Source organism: Cucumis sativus, chromosome 6, assembly GCF_000004075.3.
Source record: "Cucumis sativus cultivar 9930 chromosome 6, Cucumber_9930_V3, whole genome shotgun sequence".
In the NCBI taxonomy this organism is placed as follows: Eukaryota; Viridiplantae; Streptophyta; class Magnoliopsida; order Cucurbitales; family Cucurbitaceae; genus Cucumis; species Cucumis sativus.
Window position 1 is genome coordinate 9,161,737 of NC_026660.2, and position 14,106 is coordinate 9,175,842.

Here is a 14,106-nt window from a genome sequence, read left to right on the forward strand (position 1 = left end):
AGTTAAGTTAAAGAAAAGTCATTGGACAATGAAACAAAGCTTAAGGACCTCAACACTGAGTGTTTTGGCATTTAAACGCGTCAGAACACTCAAGTCACGCTGCGTCTTGCATGGTGAGTAAGGTCTTATGTGGGGTGAGGTGTGACACTTACGAGGTAATTTATGGGGCGTCAAGGAATTTGAAGTAAGGACACTTTATCTCTAGGATCAAAGTTAAGGACACCTACCTCTTATCCTTCTTCTACCAAGTATTCATTGCACAAATCTTTATCTTATGATCCCTTATCTACTTTTTATCAAAGTTTGCAATTACAATGTTTTGCTGCTTATGAACTCTAATTCTTTCATCAGACTATTAAACATGCACATTGGCGACAAGCTATAAAATTATGAATTAAAGGCCATGTGTGAAACCCCAATTTTTTTTAAGACCATTGGAACTTGTTAAGAATTGGCCAAGGTAAAAGAAAATACGATCAAGGAAAGAAAGTGGAAAAAAATTGGCTAAGTGTCAAAGAAGAAAATGCTATGCGTTTAGAGGTTAGGATTGTGGTCAAAATTGCATAAATAACCTCTAAACGACATACATTAGACGACCAAAAGATAGTGGGGAACTTGCAAAGCTAAGTGTTTAGGACTTATGCTAGGCGGCCAAAGCATAGAAAATAACTTCCAAGGAAATGTTTAGGCATTTAAAATGGCTTGGCAACCTTGGAACTTGCTAAGCGAGAAGAAGGACTTAGAGGAGTGATGTGCTTGGTGAGAAGACCTAAGAGATTAGCAAGCATATGTTGGACGGCAAATGCTATGCATGGGAAAAGCTTGGTTGTGAGAAAGCTTGTAGTTATATTTTTGATGTCATGTGTTAGTCGAGAAAGGCTATAAAGGATAGTTGGGATTTTGACAAGGCTAGGTGTTTTGGACGAGCTAATGGCGATCGATTAAAGGCTAATCCATGTATCTTAAGCTAATTATATGCATTTTTGCTGCCAAGATAGAGGTGGATTAGAAGCAAGAGGTGTAATAAGGAGATTAAGAAGTGGATTAAGCAAGTAAGAGGTGTCATTCCATTCTCATGCAATGATCCACTATAAATAGGTAACTTCACTCAAGGAAGTCTCACAATCCATCAGTGTCATTTCTCTCAAATTAGTCCTAAAAGTTTAAAAATTGTATCTAGTTCATAGAGAAGGGTTGCTATACAATTTAAAGGTGAGAAGATAGGCATTTAGATTAAGAGAAGGTGAGAATATCAGTTTTAGAAGTAATATGAGCAAGGTGCACTTAAAGGCCACATAGTACGTCTCTTGGAATTTGGTTCTTCAATTTTGAGGTAAGAAATTTAAGATATTGTAGAGAAACTTTGTATAAGAAAGTTTTATCAAAAGAGTTAAGGATTTTAAATTATTATTTTTCAAAGTTGGGTCATATTTTCTGAATGAAAATGAAGTTTTGGACAATGACCGAGTATCATGCATTTCTAGACGAGATGTGTGTAATTTTATTTCATAGAGGCTATTTTTGGCTTATTAGAAAGACCATGACACAACCGAGTGGCAAGGGGTGTGCTCAGATTGAATGTATGACCTTGCGAGAAGAACGCATGCAGGGCTGTGCGCAGTACAACGTGTGCAAGACACATGCTGGACACATTGGGTATGCGCTCATGATGCATATGACACCTCAATGTGAGGTTAGCACATGACACGTGCGACACACCTTAGTGAGGTTAGCATGCGGCAAGGCCTTAGACCATACCATGAGCGCTAGAAGGCCATTTTTGGGTCATTTTGATACTTTTTGAAATTTTAAGAAAAAATTTGGATATTTTGTTCACCAAAAGGATAAGGCTAGGTACCTTATCTTGGTAACACTATGGATACGACTCATTTTGTATTTGATACAAATGCAATGATCCAACGTGTTCGTGTAGTTAACATGCGAGTGAGAGTATCCTATGCAATGAGTTTGAATATGATCAGACTGCGAAATAGTAACTACTAGATGTAACTCTGTTAACTAGTTAGGTTTCTATTTCATTAGGATGACCTAGGTAACTTAGTCTGAATCCTGAGTGTAATATGAACTCTTGTTCGCAAGGGATTGTCCTTTGATTTATACAAGTGAGAGTGACCAAATCGCCGAATCAATAAGCTTATCATTTTAGGGACAAGACCGAGTGGGAAGCTGGGAACATAATTACACAAAATGGAATTCACTTCTTCCCTACTTTAGGGTAAGTAGATGAGTGCTACCTTAAATGGTGTCTCTAGGATTTGAACAAAGAGCCCTACCCTCTTTATGGCACGGAAGGAGTTTTTGTTTATTGGTAGAACCATAAACAGATTGTTCATTAAAGGAGCATTGATCTAGGTGGTGTTACAAACACTCGTGAAGAACTAACTTACTCTTATTGGTCTATATGTGTGGACACATAAATATATTTACAGGGAGTCTTTAGTGGAGTGTTCACACAATTAACGAATATTGATTGATGTGGTTAATGAGTTGAGCCAATTAATCTCATATCGTTGTAGTTTCTGATTTGTAGATCTATTAGGTTCCCTTCAGAGCTCGTAAAGAGTAATAAGATTTATTTATATTGGTTGTAATTTGAAATCTTCAAAATTACTTTTGAAATTAGTTTATCAAACTTTATTATATAAATTTAATTTTGGATATGATTCAAAATTAATTTATGAGAGATAAAATATTTGAATGAGTTCAAATATTAGTTTAATGTGAATTGGATTCATATTGAAATTGTTGGTTAGGAGAGAAACTTATATTTGAATATGATTCAAAATTAATTTAAGTTGATTCAAATTTAATTTAAGTTAAATATAAGATATTTTTAATTTAGCTACTAATTAATTAATAGTGTTGTTTTATTTTATTTAATTAAATTTGGTTGAATTAAATTAATATAACTATAAGATATTAGAGATATATTCATTTAATAAGATTTAAATGAAATGTTAATTAAATATGATTTAATTAATTATAAACTAATTGATTAATGGTTAATCTAGTAGATTTGAAATTTCTATTAATTTAATATTTTTAAAATTAATAGAATTTCATTATTCTCTTACTCCCTCTCCTACTTCAACAAGGAAAGAGACTTATAAATATGTAGAAGAAAACAGTTTTTTTTAACGCATTAATCAATAAAAAAGTCATTGCCTTTTCTTTTTGCAAAAGAAAAATAGTTTTTCTCTAAACTTTTTTTGTTCTAATTGGTTCCCATAAACCAATCTCATCCCAGAGGATAGGAAGGTGTCCAACAAGTGGTGTTCGAATTTAGAAATTCACTTTGAAGATTCAGAGACATAAACATAAGTAAGTTTTTCTTTCTCTAATCTATAATTAGAAAGCATGTTTAATCTTGAACTCATAATAAAAAAAATTAGTTTCTTATTTTCTTTTGCTAATACACTAGTATTTTGGGATTTTCAAATTAAATTGAGGAATGGTTCATACTCAATTTTTCTTCTGCCTCTATGTACAAGTTCTATGTACAAGTTTTTTAGGTAATTGTAATGGATGACCATTTGAGGAATAATAATTAAGGATATAGTAATATTTAAAAAAATTGTAAATATAGCAAAACTATCGCTGATAGACTTCTATCACTGATAGACTCGTATGATCTATCGGTGATAGACCAATTTTTACAACATGATCTATTAGTGATAGACTCTATCATGCATAGAATTTGACAAATTTTACTATATTTACATTTTTTTAAAATGTTGCTATATACTTAATTATTTTGAATTTAATTGCTAAATTTACAACTATCCCAAGTTTTTTTCTTCAGTATTTTGGTTTTAGAAATCTTATTTAAAGTTTTGGCCCATTTGTTTATCTTTATGTCTTTAATAAATAAAAAAATTGATAGTGTTTGTGGGTCATATTTTCAAATTATTTTTATTAGTTTTGTCAATTTTATGTCTTCAAACACTTATTGATATTAATTTTATATAAAAATCCTAGTTTTCCTATTTTCAAGAAAGTGCTTTTGATATTGCCTTAACCTTTCTTCTATATATTTCTACGTCATTTTGTTTCACTTAATCGATTTTTTAAATGGTTTCGGTACCACTTGCAAGAACTAAATTCACTTGGAAAATAAGATAATAGAACAAGATACAAAACATACAAAACATGGGAAGATAATATTGATTAAAATAAAAGGGTTGTTCTCTTCAATAGTAAACTACTGTTCATACACAATAATCAAGATGATCAACCCTAAAAGCAAAGCACATATTGTAACACCCCGAGCATAGGAGGGGGACATGAATGAGTCGATATAACATCTGAATGAGTGGGATCCTAAGGACATGAAAGTATGGTTAATAAATGTGTAAGAGAATTGAAAGTTACTACTTATACCAACAAGGTGCACACCTTCCTTTTTGTGGCTTAGTCATAGGAACTCCAAAGTTAAGTGTGCTTAACTTTGAGCAATTAAATATTGAGCAATCTCCTGAGAATTTTTCTAAAAAGTATGCGAGTGAGAACAAATCATGTCGAAAGGACACACATTGGTTTGTGGGGAGAACTTTCAATATAAAAAGTCTTTAAGACAAACAAATATGACATTTCTAGGTCGAAGGGGGCTCAGAGGAATGTCGAGTCCTCCAGTTATCAAATCTTGAGCTTGGGGTGTTACACATTCGTACAAGAAAGGACTCCTCCTCCAACTGCCTTTTTGTTGAGCTTGAAATCCCCTTCCTACACTTTTTTTCGTAAACATGTTTGATTAGGGTCTAGTAAATCTAAATTTAATCAAGTATGACAAATTTTTATATTGACTCCATGTCCATCATTTGGTTGTATTAGTTTTATTTATAAACTCTTAATTTCTATCCACCAGAACCTTGAATTGAAATAAATACTAAATTTTCTTAGTTGGTACAAAATGGATGATTTTTTGGTGTATATACAACGACGTTACTCATCTTTATGCATCCATATCAAGAAAAACATAAAAAAATAAAAACAAAAACTTTCAAATACTAAATATAAATGATATGAACCAAGATGGTTTTGCATTGGAACAAGATTATGTACTATGTGAGTTGGATAGTTTTTATATTTTAAAATTGTGGCTAAATATTTAGAAGAGTTGTTATATTTTTTTGAAAAACGGGTGAATTAAATTGATTTGTAGTGCTGTTTTTATGAATTACGTATTAAACATATGCGTGTGGAAATACCATTGAATGCAGCTGTATATTAGAGTTCTCAGTCATAAAAGCCAAATGTGGAATTAATGGTTAATTTGAAATTAAAGAGGAATAGCGTAAGAAAGAAGAAAAGGAAGTGCCATCCATTGATTTGGAAATAGTTTGGAAAAGGCGATTTGGCTTATTGATAGCACAGAGTAGAGTTTCCAAAGATGGTGGCGGAGGGGCAGAGATGAGGGACGATGAATAAAGAAAAAGGGGGCGATTGCTACGGAATCGGCAGCTTCGTAGGACCCTTCATTGGTTTCAATCTCTTAGACACACGCACACATTTCAAACCCACAAATACTTCCCTCCCACAAATTGCAAATTCCACCTGTTCATCCCAATAGCTAAGGAAATGTCATTCCTTTTCCTTTTCCGTAAACCCCCAATTCCATTCTTCCTCTTCCTCTTCCTCTTCTTCTTCTCCTCTGTTTCTCTTTGTTTCCTCTTCCCAATCCCTTTTCCTGTGGTGCCCACCGCCCGGACCCACTCTTCAGGACGGCCAAGGCTACCACCGCCACCGCCACCGCCACCGCCACTGCACTTCTTCCCTCTGATGTCATAGTGGGTACTGTTCTTTCCCTCCCTGTTTTTCTTGCATTCTAATTCTAATAATGTTACTCATACAACAGACAGCTTCGATCAATGCTCATCATTTTGCTCTACTTTTTTACAATCTAAAGTTATTTTGCCTAAAGGAAGATCCCTTTAATCGCGCTTGTAAATGCAATCTTTCCATCTTGTTGCTTTTTTTTTTTTTTTTTTTTAATTTCCTTTTCAAATGCCTCACTCTTCTAAGCTTCCCCATTCCTGTTTTGCTTCCATCTCTGTTCTATGCGTGCGTCTGTTGCACCTCTTTTGTGGTTAAACGGAAACAGGAATTATTTCTGCTTGAATTCTTCGATGAGAGCACGAGCTTGATGCAATTATTTGTTTTTCTGTTCGCGTGATGCTTAGAGTTAAAGAAACCATCTAGTTCATTGATTTTGGTCCCTTAATGAGATTCAGGAGGAGAAGACAATGCTTTCCATCTTGCGCTTCCCTCCACAAAGTATCCACCTATTAATCTCTGTTCATCAATTGCCTATACATTGAAACTAAGCTTCATTATCTTGATTGTTTCCGACTTGGTGGGAATCTTCACTCTCTGAAATTCTGATTTTCTGCTGTTGTCATTTTCCTGATGTGAAAGGACTATCACTTTGTGTTCCCTTTATTTGTTGTTTGCCTTCGGTTTTCATTGCTCAAAAGTAGTTGTTAGTTGTTAATTACATTGATGGTTATCGTGAGCCATTGTCCAAAAAGTTGAGTGTTACATAGGGTAACGTGCTTGTCAAATGGTCGTTCTTTCTTCATTTGATTGATGTCTTTTTTTGTTTTCTATTTTTAACTGTGATTGCAGAGAAACTACTATTAGAAGCTCCAACAACCATGTTCTTTCTTTGACAGTCTTAGACAGTATTGAACACTATTATCTTCATTTTAATTAACCAGTGTGTTTGTGGATGTCAAAAGTCTGCTATAAATTGACATTGCATCACTTCTTCTTTATCAAATAATTTTACTGACAGTTAAATCTGTACAATTCTTCTAGGTTGATGAAGATGAAATATATTGGAGACGTAGAAGGGGTGATGAAGAGTTAGAATGGTCACATAGTTCCACCTATGTAATTTTACAGCTAGCTCAATGTTTTAGTGAGTAGAGCTTTGTCTAAACCTCTTTTTATGGTGTTGAAATGAACTTCTAGAATTATGATCTTATGAAATTTACATGTGCTTTTATATTCTCACTATGTCTCAGTGTCACCCACCCTTGTTGCTTACGAATTAGCTTGTGGTAAATGTAGCTAATGCTATGGTTGGACCACGATCATGGATCGTAGGACTCTTCAATCGTTCCGGCAACAGAAGGAATGATAAGTTTCTTCAATACCCTTTGAGTCCTCTTCAGGTAAATAACGATAATAATGTGTTGTAGGTCTATGTGCTGTGTCCCATTCATTTGTCAATATCTGTGTTATGTTATTTCGCAAAAGTGGTAGAATGAGTTAAATGTTAGTTCATAAGTGTGAAGGAAGCTTTACCTCTTGCTCATGAGAAGACACTGATACCAATAAGTGGTTCTAGAGTTGAAGTTATAGCAACCCATCCATCCCTACAGTCCACTGTAGATGAGGTTGATGGTGACAAGGAAATTTTTGGGCTGTGCTTTTAAGTGATGGAAGGGTTTGGATTTTGGTATATAAGTAGAAGGGAAAACCTCATCTATTGAGCCGACTCTTAAAGTACAAAGGCCCATTTTGTATCAAGATTTTAGTCCTTAGCTCCTTAGCTCCTTGCTCCAAAATATACTTTTTGACCTCTGTCAGTCAAGGTAAGATTGATCCATTTTTATTTGTTGTCACCTTCTAATGTTTAAGTCAATATGGCTATATTTAAAACTATTTTTCCAATGGTTTGTTGATAGGGGTGTATGAAGCTTGACCATGTATATTATAACATGGGTTTTTTGCTGTCAGGAAGAAAGGCTTCAGAGGCTACAAGACAGAATGCATATACCTTTTGATGAGACGTGCGTTGATCATCAAGTACTTTTCTTTATTTTCTTTCAACACTTTTCAGGTTTTGACTTGTATGTTCTATGAAGATCATGTGTGAGATGAGTCATTATTCTTTAAAACTCACTAAGTATTTTTCATTGTCAAAACTCTATTTTCGAAAACAAAACTTCTGCCTTGATTTCAGTTTTCATGTATTTGAATTTTGAACGAGGCCATTCATTAATCATTCATGTCTTTCATGTACTTCAATTCTATGACACAAAAGGGAACTTTTTTGTTTCTTTCATTACATCAACTCTAGTTAGTTTGTAGATATGCAAATTTATCGATTTTCATCTCAAACTTTTGTTGTATCCATGCCTTTTCTGCTGCATGCACAGTTAGAAGTTAGCTTTTCTTCTCATCTATGCTTTATTTCCATCAGCTATGAGCACAAGTAACTGTCCTTCGTTAATGATAGGAAGCTCTGAGAGCATTGTGGAATGCTGCTTATCCAAATATTGAGCTTAAAGGGATGATATCCGAGCAATGGAAAGAAATGGGTTGGCAAGGTCCTAATCCATCCACTGACTTTAGGTATAATCCAAGCCAACATTTCATTATACATTCTTTTTATCATACCTCTTATTAATGGTGATACTCAAGTAGATGTTGCAATATAGTAGGAAAGGAAAGAAAGGAATTGCACGTGTCATGGGGAGTGTGAGTGCTAGTAATGGGGACCATAGTTAGTTAGGAGGGAAGAGGGTTTAAATAGCAGAGGAGTTGGGCAGTGAAGGGGGGGATCATTTTGGTTGGGTTTCTGTTTCATCCTTGAGAGAGAGGAGAGGCAGAGAGAGAGAATTTCTGATTTCTTTCTTGTTTTACTGCATTTCTATTTCAGATTGATGATAATTCATCAATTCTCTATTGTACTACTTGAGTTTACCTATTGAATAAGAACAATCCTAGTTGGTGTTTTATCGGATTCATGAAAAAAATATTGCTTACTTGGACTTTAGACTTGAGCAGCCCATCTAAAATATGACTTGAAGACTAGAGCTATCTTAGGAGATGAGAAACACTATGGCCGAGTTGAGATAGTACAGTGCACGTACATGTGTACAACTGGGGGAGATTGAGGGAGGAATTCATTCTATTCTTAATGCAATACACTTACTGGACTTTTCTTACTTTTCGGGGTGGGGAGGAGATGAAAATATGTAGCTGCAATTCCACTTTTAATGGGTTGGTAAAAAGAAAAGGAAAATTTGAACCCATGTCATATTTTTCAGTAAAACATTAAATAGTTTCTTTTATTTTTTGGTTCTACAATTGAAAAAACTGTTCATATGTTAACTGAATACTTTATTTTTGATGTTTGAAATTAATTTTTTTCTCACAGTGGGCTGCTTTCTTAGGGGTTGCGGGTTTATTTCCCTTGAAAATTTGCTGTATTTTTCCAGAATGTTTCCGGTATGTCAAATCCTATTCTATCACTCAAACAGTGAACTATTTCACTTTGTTCATTCTATGTTTCTTGTGTCTCATTTCCCTAATGCCTGAGTGAGTTATCACTAATCTCATACAAATTCAAAATGAAGGCATCTTTTCGTAGGTTATTATTGAAGGAAGATGGTAATCGAGCAACTTGGGAATATCCATTTGCTGTTGCTGGCATAAATGTATCATTTATGTTGATTCAAATGTTGGATTTGAACGCCGGTATGCAACAGCATTTTTCAACTCAATTTTTTTTTTTTTGTTTCTTTGACTCGTATATATTAATGGAAGAACTTTCATATGTGTTTATAAAATTTATTTGTTAAATCAATAGAGTAAATGAGTCAAATCCTACTCCATCAGATGTGAAGTTTATGAAGAATAGACAATCAAAATTGGTTTAATAGGGGATTGGGTTCTACAATTCAATTCCAGGTCATTCAAACATAAACAGCTCGTCTCATTTCCAGCAATCCACCTAGATAATGTTTCACAAATTATGAGCTTTCCTTGAGCTGAGGAAGATTATGCCATGTGCATGCTGTATTTGAGTAGCCAATCCTATATTCGTTTTAAAATTGTCCATAGTTTTGCATTAACGGTGTTTGTATTTGCTGGTCACATATTTTTCCTCAAATCCTCCCTTTGTCCTGCAAATGTGTCACAAAACAAAAAACAAATGAACATGGTTTTAAAACCTTCAACAAAATTTGAATCCCTCGGTTCATAACCGTAACCTGCTGGATATTATTTTGAACTTTGCTTAACAATATTGAGATTCGTTTTGTAACTGAAAAATCCTGTTATCCCATCTATTCCTTACAGAAAAACCAAGGAATCTTCCAGGACTAAATTTTGTGAGACTATTAGGAGGTACTATCTATCATTTTGGTTCTTACTAGAACATATCACACACGTTTCCATTACTAAACTCTTCTCTGACACTTCGCATAATACATCCTCTACACGTGACAGAAAATGAAGAAGCATTTGACGTATTATACTGTGTAGCTTTCGAGATGATGGATGCTCAATGGCTAGCTATGCATGCTTCCTATATGGAGTTCAATGTATACCTTTCTCTCTCTCAATCTCACACACACTAACACTAGCATCATCTTCATCATCATGTACCCAACATTTGCATGCACGATGAATTTGTCAAATCTACAATATAATAAGTGCAACATTTTGTTGAAGTTTATGTTACTTGAAATTATCAGGAGGTTTTGCAAGTAACCAGAACACAGCTAGAAAGGGAGCTATCTTTGGAGGATGTTCATAGAATACAAGACCTACCCGCTTATAATCTGTTGCATCAGTAGTTTTGTTGTCCTGACGGTCAGTCAGTTTCATAGACTGTTTATGAATTTGAACTTGGGAACTTATCTTTTGTTGTATTGGGTTCGTGATTTCGGATATAGAAGCTACTACTACTATATTCATAACACTTGTCTAACTTAGTTTTTCTAACTTTTTTTTGTCTCTCCTGCTTGTACTTTTTCTCTCTAGTAATTTCTTTCTATAACTTTTCTTCTCCTTAAAAATAATATTCACATTTAATACTTTTCAATTTGTTATAGACGAGATAGAAAATCATTTTAAAGAGCATCTTAGTTTTATTAAAATTACATCAATTTGGATTTAGAACTACTAAACATGGTGTTAGAACAAAACAAAATGATATTGAAGGTTTTGTAAATGTATCAAGAATCATCCCTCAAAGGTGGGTGGAGGAAGTGTCACACCACCAAGACTGACTCCAACTACTTATCTTTTATTAGCCAATTCCTTTTTTGCACTTTATTTTTTGAAGTTTGGAGCACTTTGTGACATTAATTAATCCATATTTTCCATTGCATGAAATTAGTTAAATCAAATAAGCTGAATATACGATTTATATATACCAAAAGTTGGTCGCTAGTTTTCTTTCAATTTCATTATAATGGTTTCATCCTCAATGAAATATTTAAACCTTCAGTTAATTTTTTCTTTTTAAAAAATCCAAAATAATTGGTTAAAAACTATTTGGTGCTACAACTTTGGCTTGGACTAATAAATCAAGAATAATTGTTAAAAACTCTATTTTATCTTTTATATTTGGATTTGAATTCAAATGTAATTTTACATAACAACTTAAAGAAATAAAAATGGGAAGATTTTGTAAAAGAAATGTTAAATTTGTAAAGCTCCAGACTTTTGGATCTATCACCAAATACCAATAATGATTTATTATTTTATTATTAGTTTTGCAAAGGTCCCATAAGCTTTTTGAAGATAACTTTATTTTAAAATAAAAAATTAATTTTTTGAACTTTTCTTCTAATAAATTTTCAATTAATTTATATTTGCTTTCTCTTCTCTCTACTTTGTAGATATGGAAATACATGAATGTGAACATGTCCATTTATCCCACCAATGTGTTCCCCTCATCAACTTTGTAGTGTCATTCTTGGGTCCTCTTTTAAATATTTATATGATCTGATTAGTGCATTGGGTTTCCATTTAGTCAATGATTAAATCTATTCTATGTACCTTTTTCGTCAATGATGTATTCATAATTTGATGCCCCTTTATATCATTTTCTAAAATAAAAATGTGTTTGAACAATATTGTGCCAGTTCCAAAAATATGTAGATGTCCTAAATATATATTTCGTTCTTAATTATGGTTTTCACTTGTTTTTATATATTTTGTCTATGTGCTTCCTTGTTCATTTGCATGAGATATATTTTTGGAAAATTGGAAGGGATCTGAATGAAATGTTTTTAAAATAAGCTGTAGTTTCAAAGGAAAATTAGTTGTCGTATAAGTAAATGTGAATTAAGATATGCTCGTTTGTGATCTCAATGTATTACGATATGACAAACGATGCAAATCAATGAAAATAGATTTAATTTAATAAACCAACAAACCAAAAGTAAAGTGTAACCAAATAGGCCTTAAACGTCATTTTTAAGAGATATTCAATTCATGAACGTGACATTATATAAAACATCGTGCTCAACTTTACAAATATAACAATTAGATTCAAAATATTAGCATATATATATATAGCAATATTTTAAAAAAATTGCAAATGTAAAAAATTCTATGCGTAATAGACTTCTGAAAGACTCACTTTTATGCTCTATCATCAATAGACCAATATCTACAACATAGTTTATTTTAGACTTTGACAAATTTTGTAATATTTGTAATATTTTTAAAATGTTGGTATATATTTAATTATTATTCGTAAACTTGCTACCCATTATAATTATCCTTTCAATAAATTAGCATCTTACCTTCACACTTCGATATTGATTTAGAGTTGGTTTTGATTGGCTTAAGAAGAAAACAAATTTATTTTTATTTAAACTCTTTTGATGAATTTTTTTTAAAACACACTTTAAAAGCTATTTTGGAAGATTGCAAACCCTCTAACTTTTTGTAAAATGACTTATTTTTTAAATTAAATACTTCAAAATGTATTCCAAACAAACGCTTTAGCAATCATATTGTTTATAGTCATTAGGTAAAATACACTTTAAATTGTTTAGTAAAATAGGGGTGAGACTTTTTCAACCCAAACATCATCAACACATAGAAAGTTGAGTTAAATTAATTTTAACCGTTAAAAGTTTAGTTATAAACCACTTAGAATTATTTTTCTACTAAAATGTATGTTTTGAAATTTGATTGTTGAGAATTGGAACCTTGAACCCTTTAGTTAGAATACACATTGTTGTGGATAGTTTTGAACCAGTTAAAAGAAGAAGAAAAAAGCATAACGAGGAAAGTTACCTTATTGTAAACAAACACGAGAGAGGCATGAAACAAGCTAGAGTGAGTTACATGTAAGACCTATCTGTAGTAGGCCCTTATTGGAAACGTCCTTAGTGGTACAATCTAGCCCCACAAGCATCGTGTTTCCAAAACGCTAGTAAAAGAAATAGAAATTTAGCCCTATAAGATGATGATGACTCTTGACAAGTCTCATTTGTAAATAGATGATTATAGCCAACATAATCATGTAACTTCATTTTTCTTCTCTAATAACTTGCTCTAACCTTTGTGCTAAGATCTGGCTTAAGCATCAAAGTTAATGTGACAAACATCACATTAATGTCCTCTTTTATATTGTTTGGTAGATAACATTCTCTCTAAATTACAAATTTACCCTTAGTCGCACGAGACAGCTAGGTGAGTTCACTTGGTCAGATTTTTCCATCCGTAGTTGGCATCGTCTGTGGGAAACAAAAGTTGCTTAAAAAAAGTCTATAATACAAAATTAAATAAAGGAAGGATGAACAAACAAGGTGATAACGACTTATAATAAAAAAATGCATCCTCGAAGAACTGAGTCGATCAAAGAACAATTGCCATTGTAGAGCCCTCCACGAACATGGGCTTCAAGGGAAAAGGAATCGGAGAAAGTCGTAACTCTAGGAATTTTTTTTTTTTTTTTATGGCCTATACCGAAAACTAGAGTGCATCTTGACACTATTAGAAATTCAGGAGCAAATTTTGAACTAGTGATAATGGTTAAAGTGTGTTATCTCATTGCACTTAACTTAGGATTGTTATCATATTTTATGTGTTTATTCCTTGATTTTACAAGTGTTACAAAATCAACAATCAAGCAAAACAAAAAGGGAGAACAATTATATTAGAGAGAATTTCTTAGAATACAATACAAAACCACTAGGTTATAGTAATTTTTATTTTTCTTAACTTGTATCTTGCAAGAAATCATTAGGTGATAAACAATTTATCACAACAAATGGAACCAAAACCAAACTTTTATTACTAAAGTTATGTGATTACAACAGTTTA

The 14,106-nt window shown here is 32.8% G+C and overlaps 1 protein-coding gene across 6 annotated transcripts; it reads left to right on the forward strand.

Moving 5' to 3' along the window:
• The first annotated feature begins 5,331 nt into the window (after positions 1-5,331).
• On the forward strand, positions 5,332-10,786 carry LOC101222796 (ELMO domain-containing protein A). Of its 6 annotated transcripts, none has more exons than XM_011658655.2 (10): positions 5,332-5,811; positions 6,838-6,940; positions 7,047-7,196; positions 7,765-7,833; positions 8,267-8,382; positions 9,207-9,261; positions 9,390-9,510; positions 10,114-10,161; positions 10,264-10,358; positions 10,512-10,786. In XM_011658655.2, exons 3-10 carry the CDS (start codon positions 7,101-7,103, stop codon positions 10,611-10,613), a joined length of 702 nt encoding a protein of 233 aa, XP_011656957.1. In that variant the 5' UTR covers positions 5,332-5,811; positions 6,838-6,940; positions 7,047-7,100; the 3' UTR covers positions 10,614-10,786. The 6 variants fall into 6 exon arrangements, with proteins under 6 accessions (XP_011656957.1, XP_011656956.1, XP_011656954.1 ...); XM_011658654.2 differs by having other exon boundaries at positions 7,093-7,196; XM_011658652.2 differs by lacking the exon at positions 5,332-5,811 and adding an exon at positions 6,045-6,294 and having other exon boundaries at positions 7,093-7,196.
• The last annotated feature ends 3,320 nt before the right edge of the window (positions 10,787-14,106 follow it).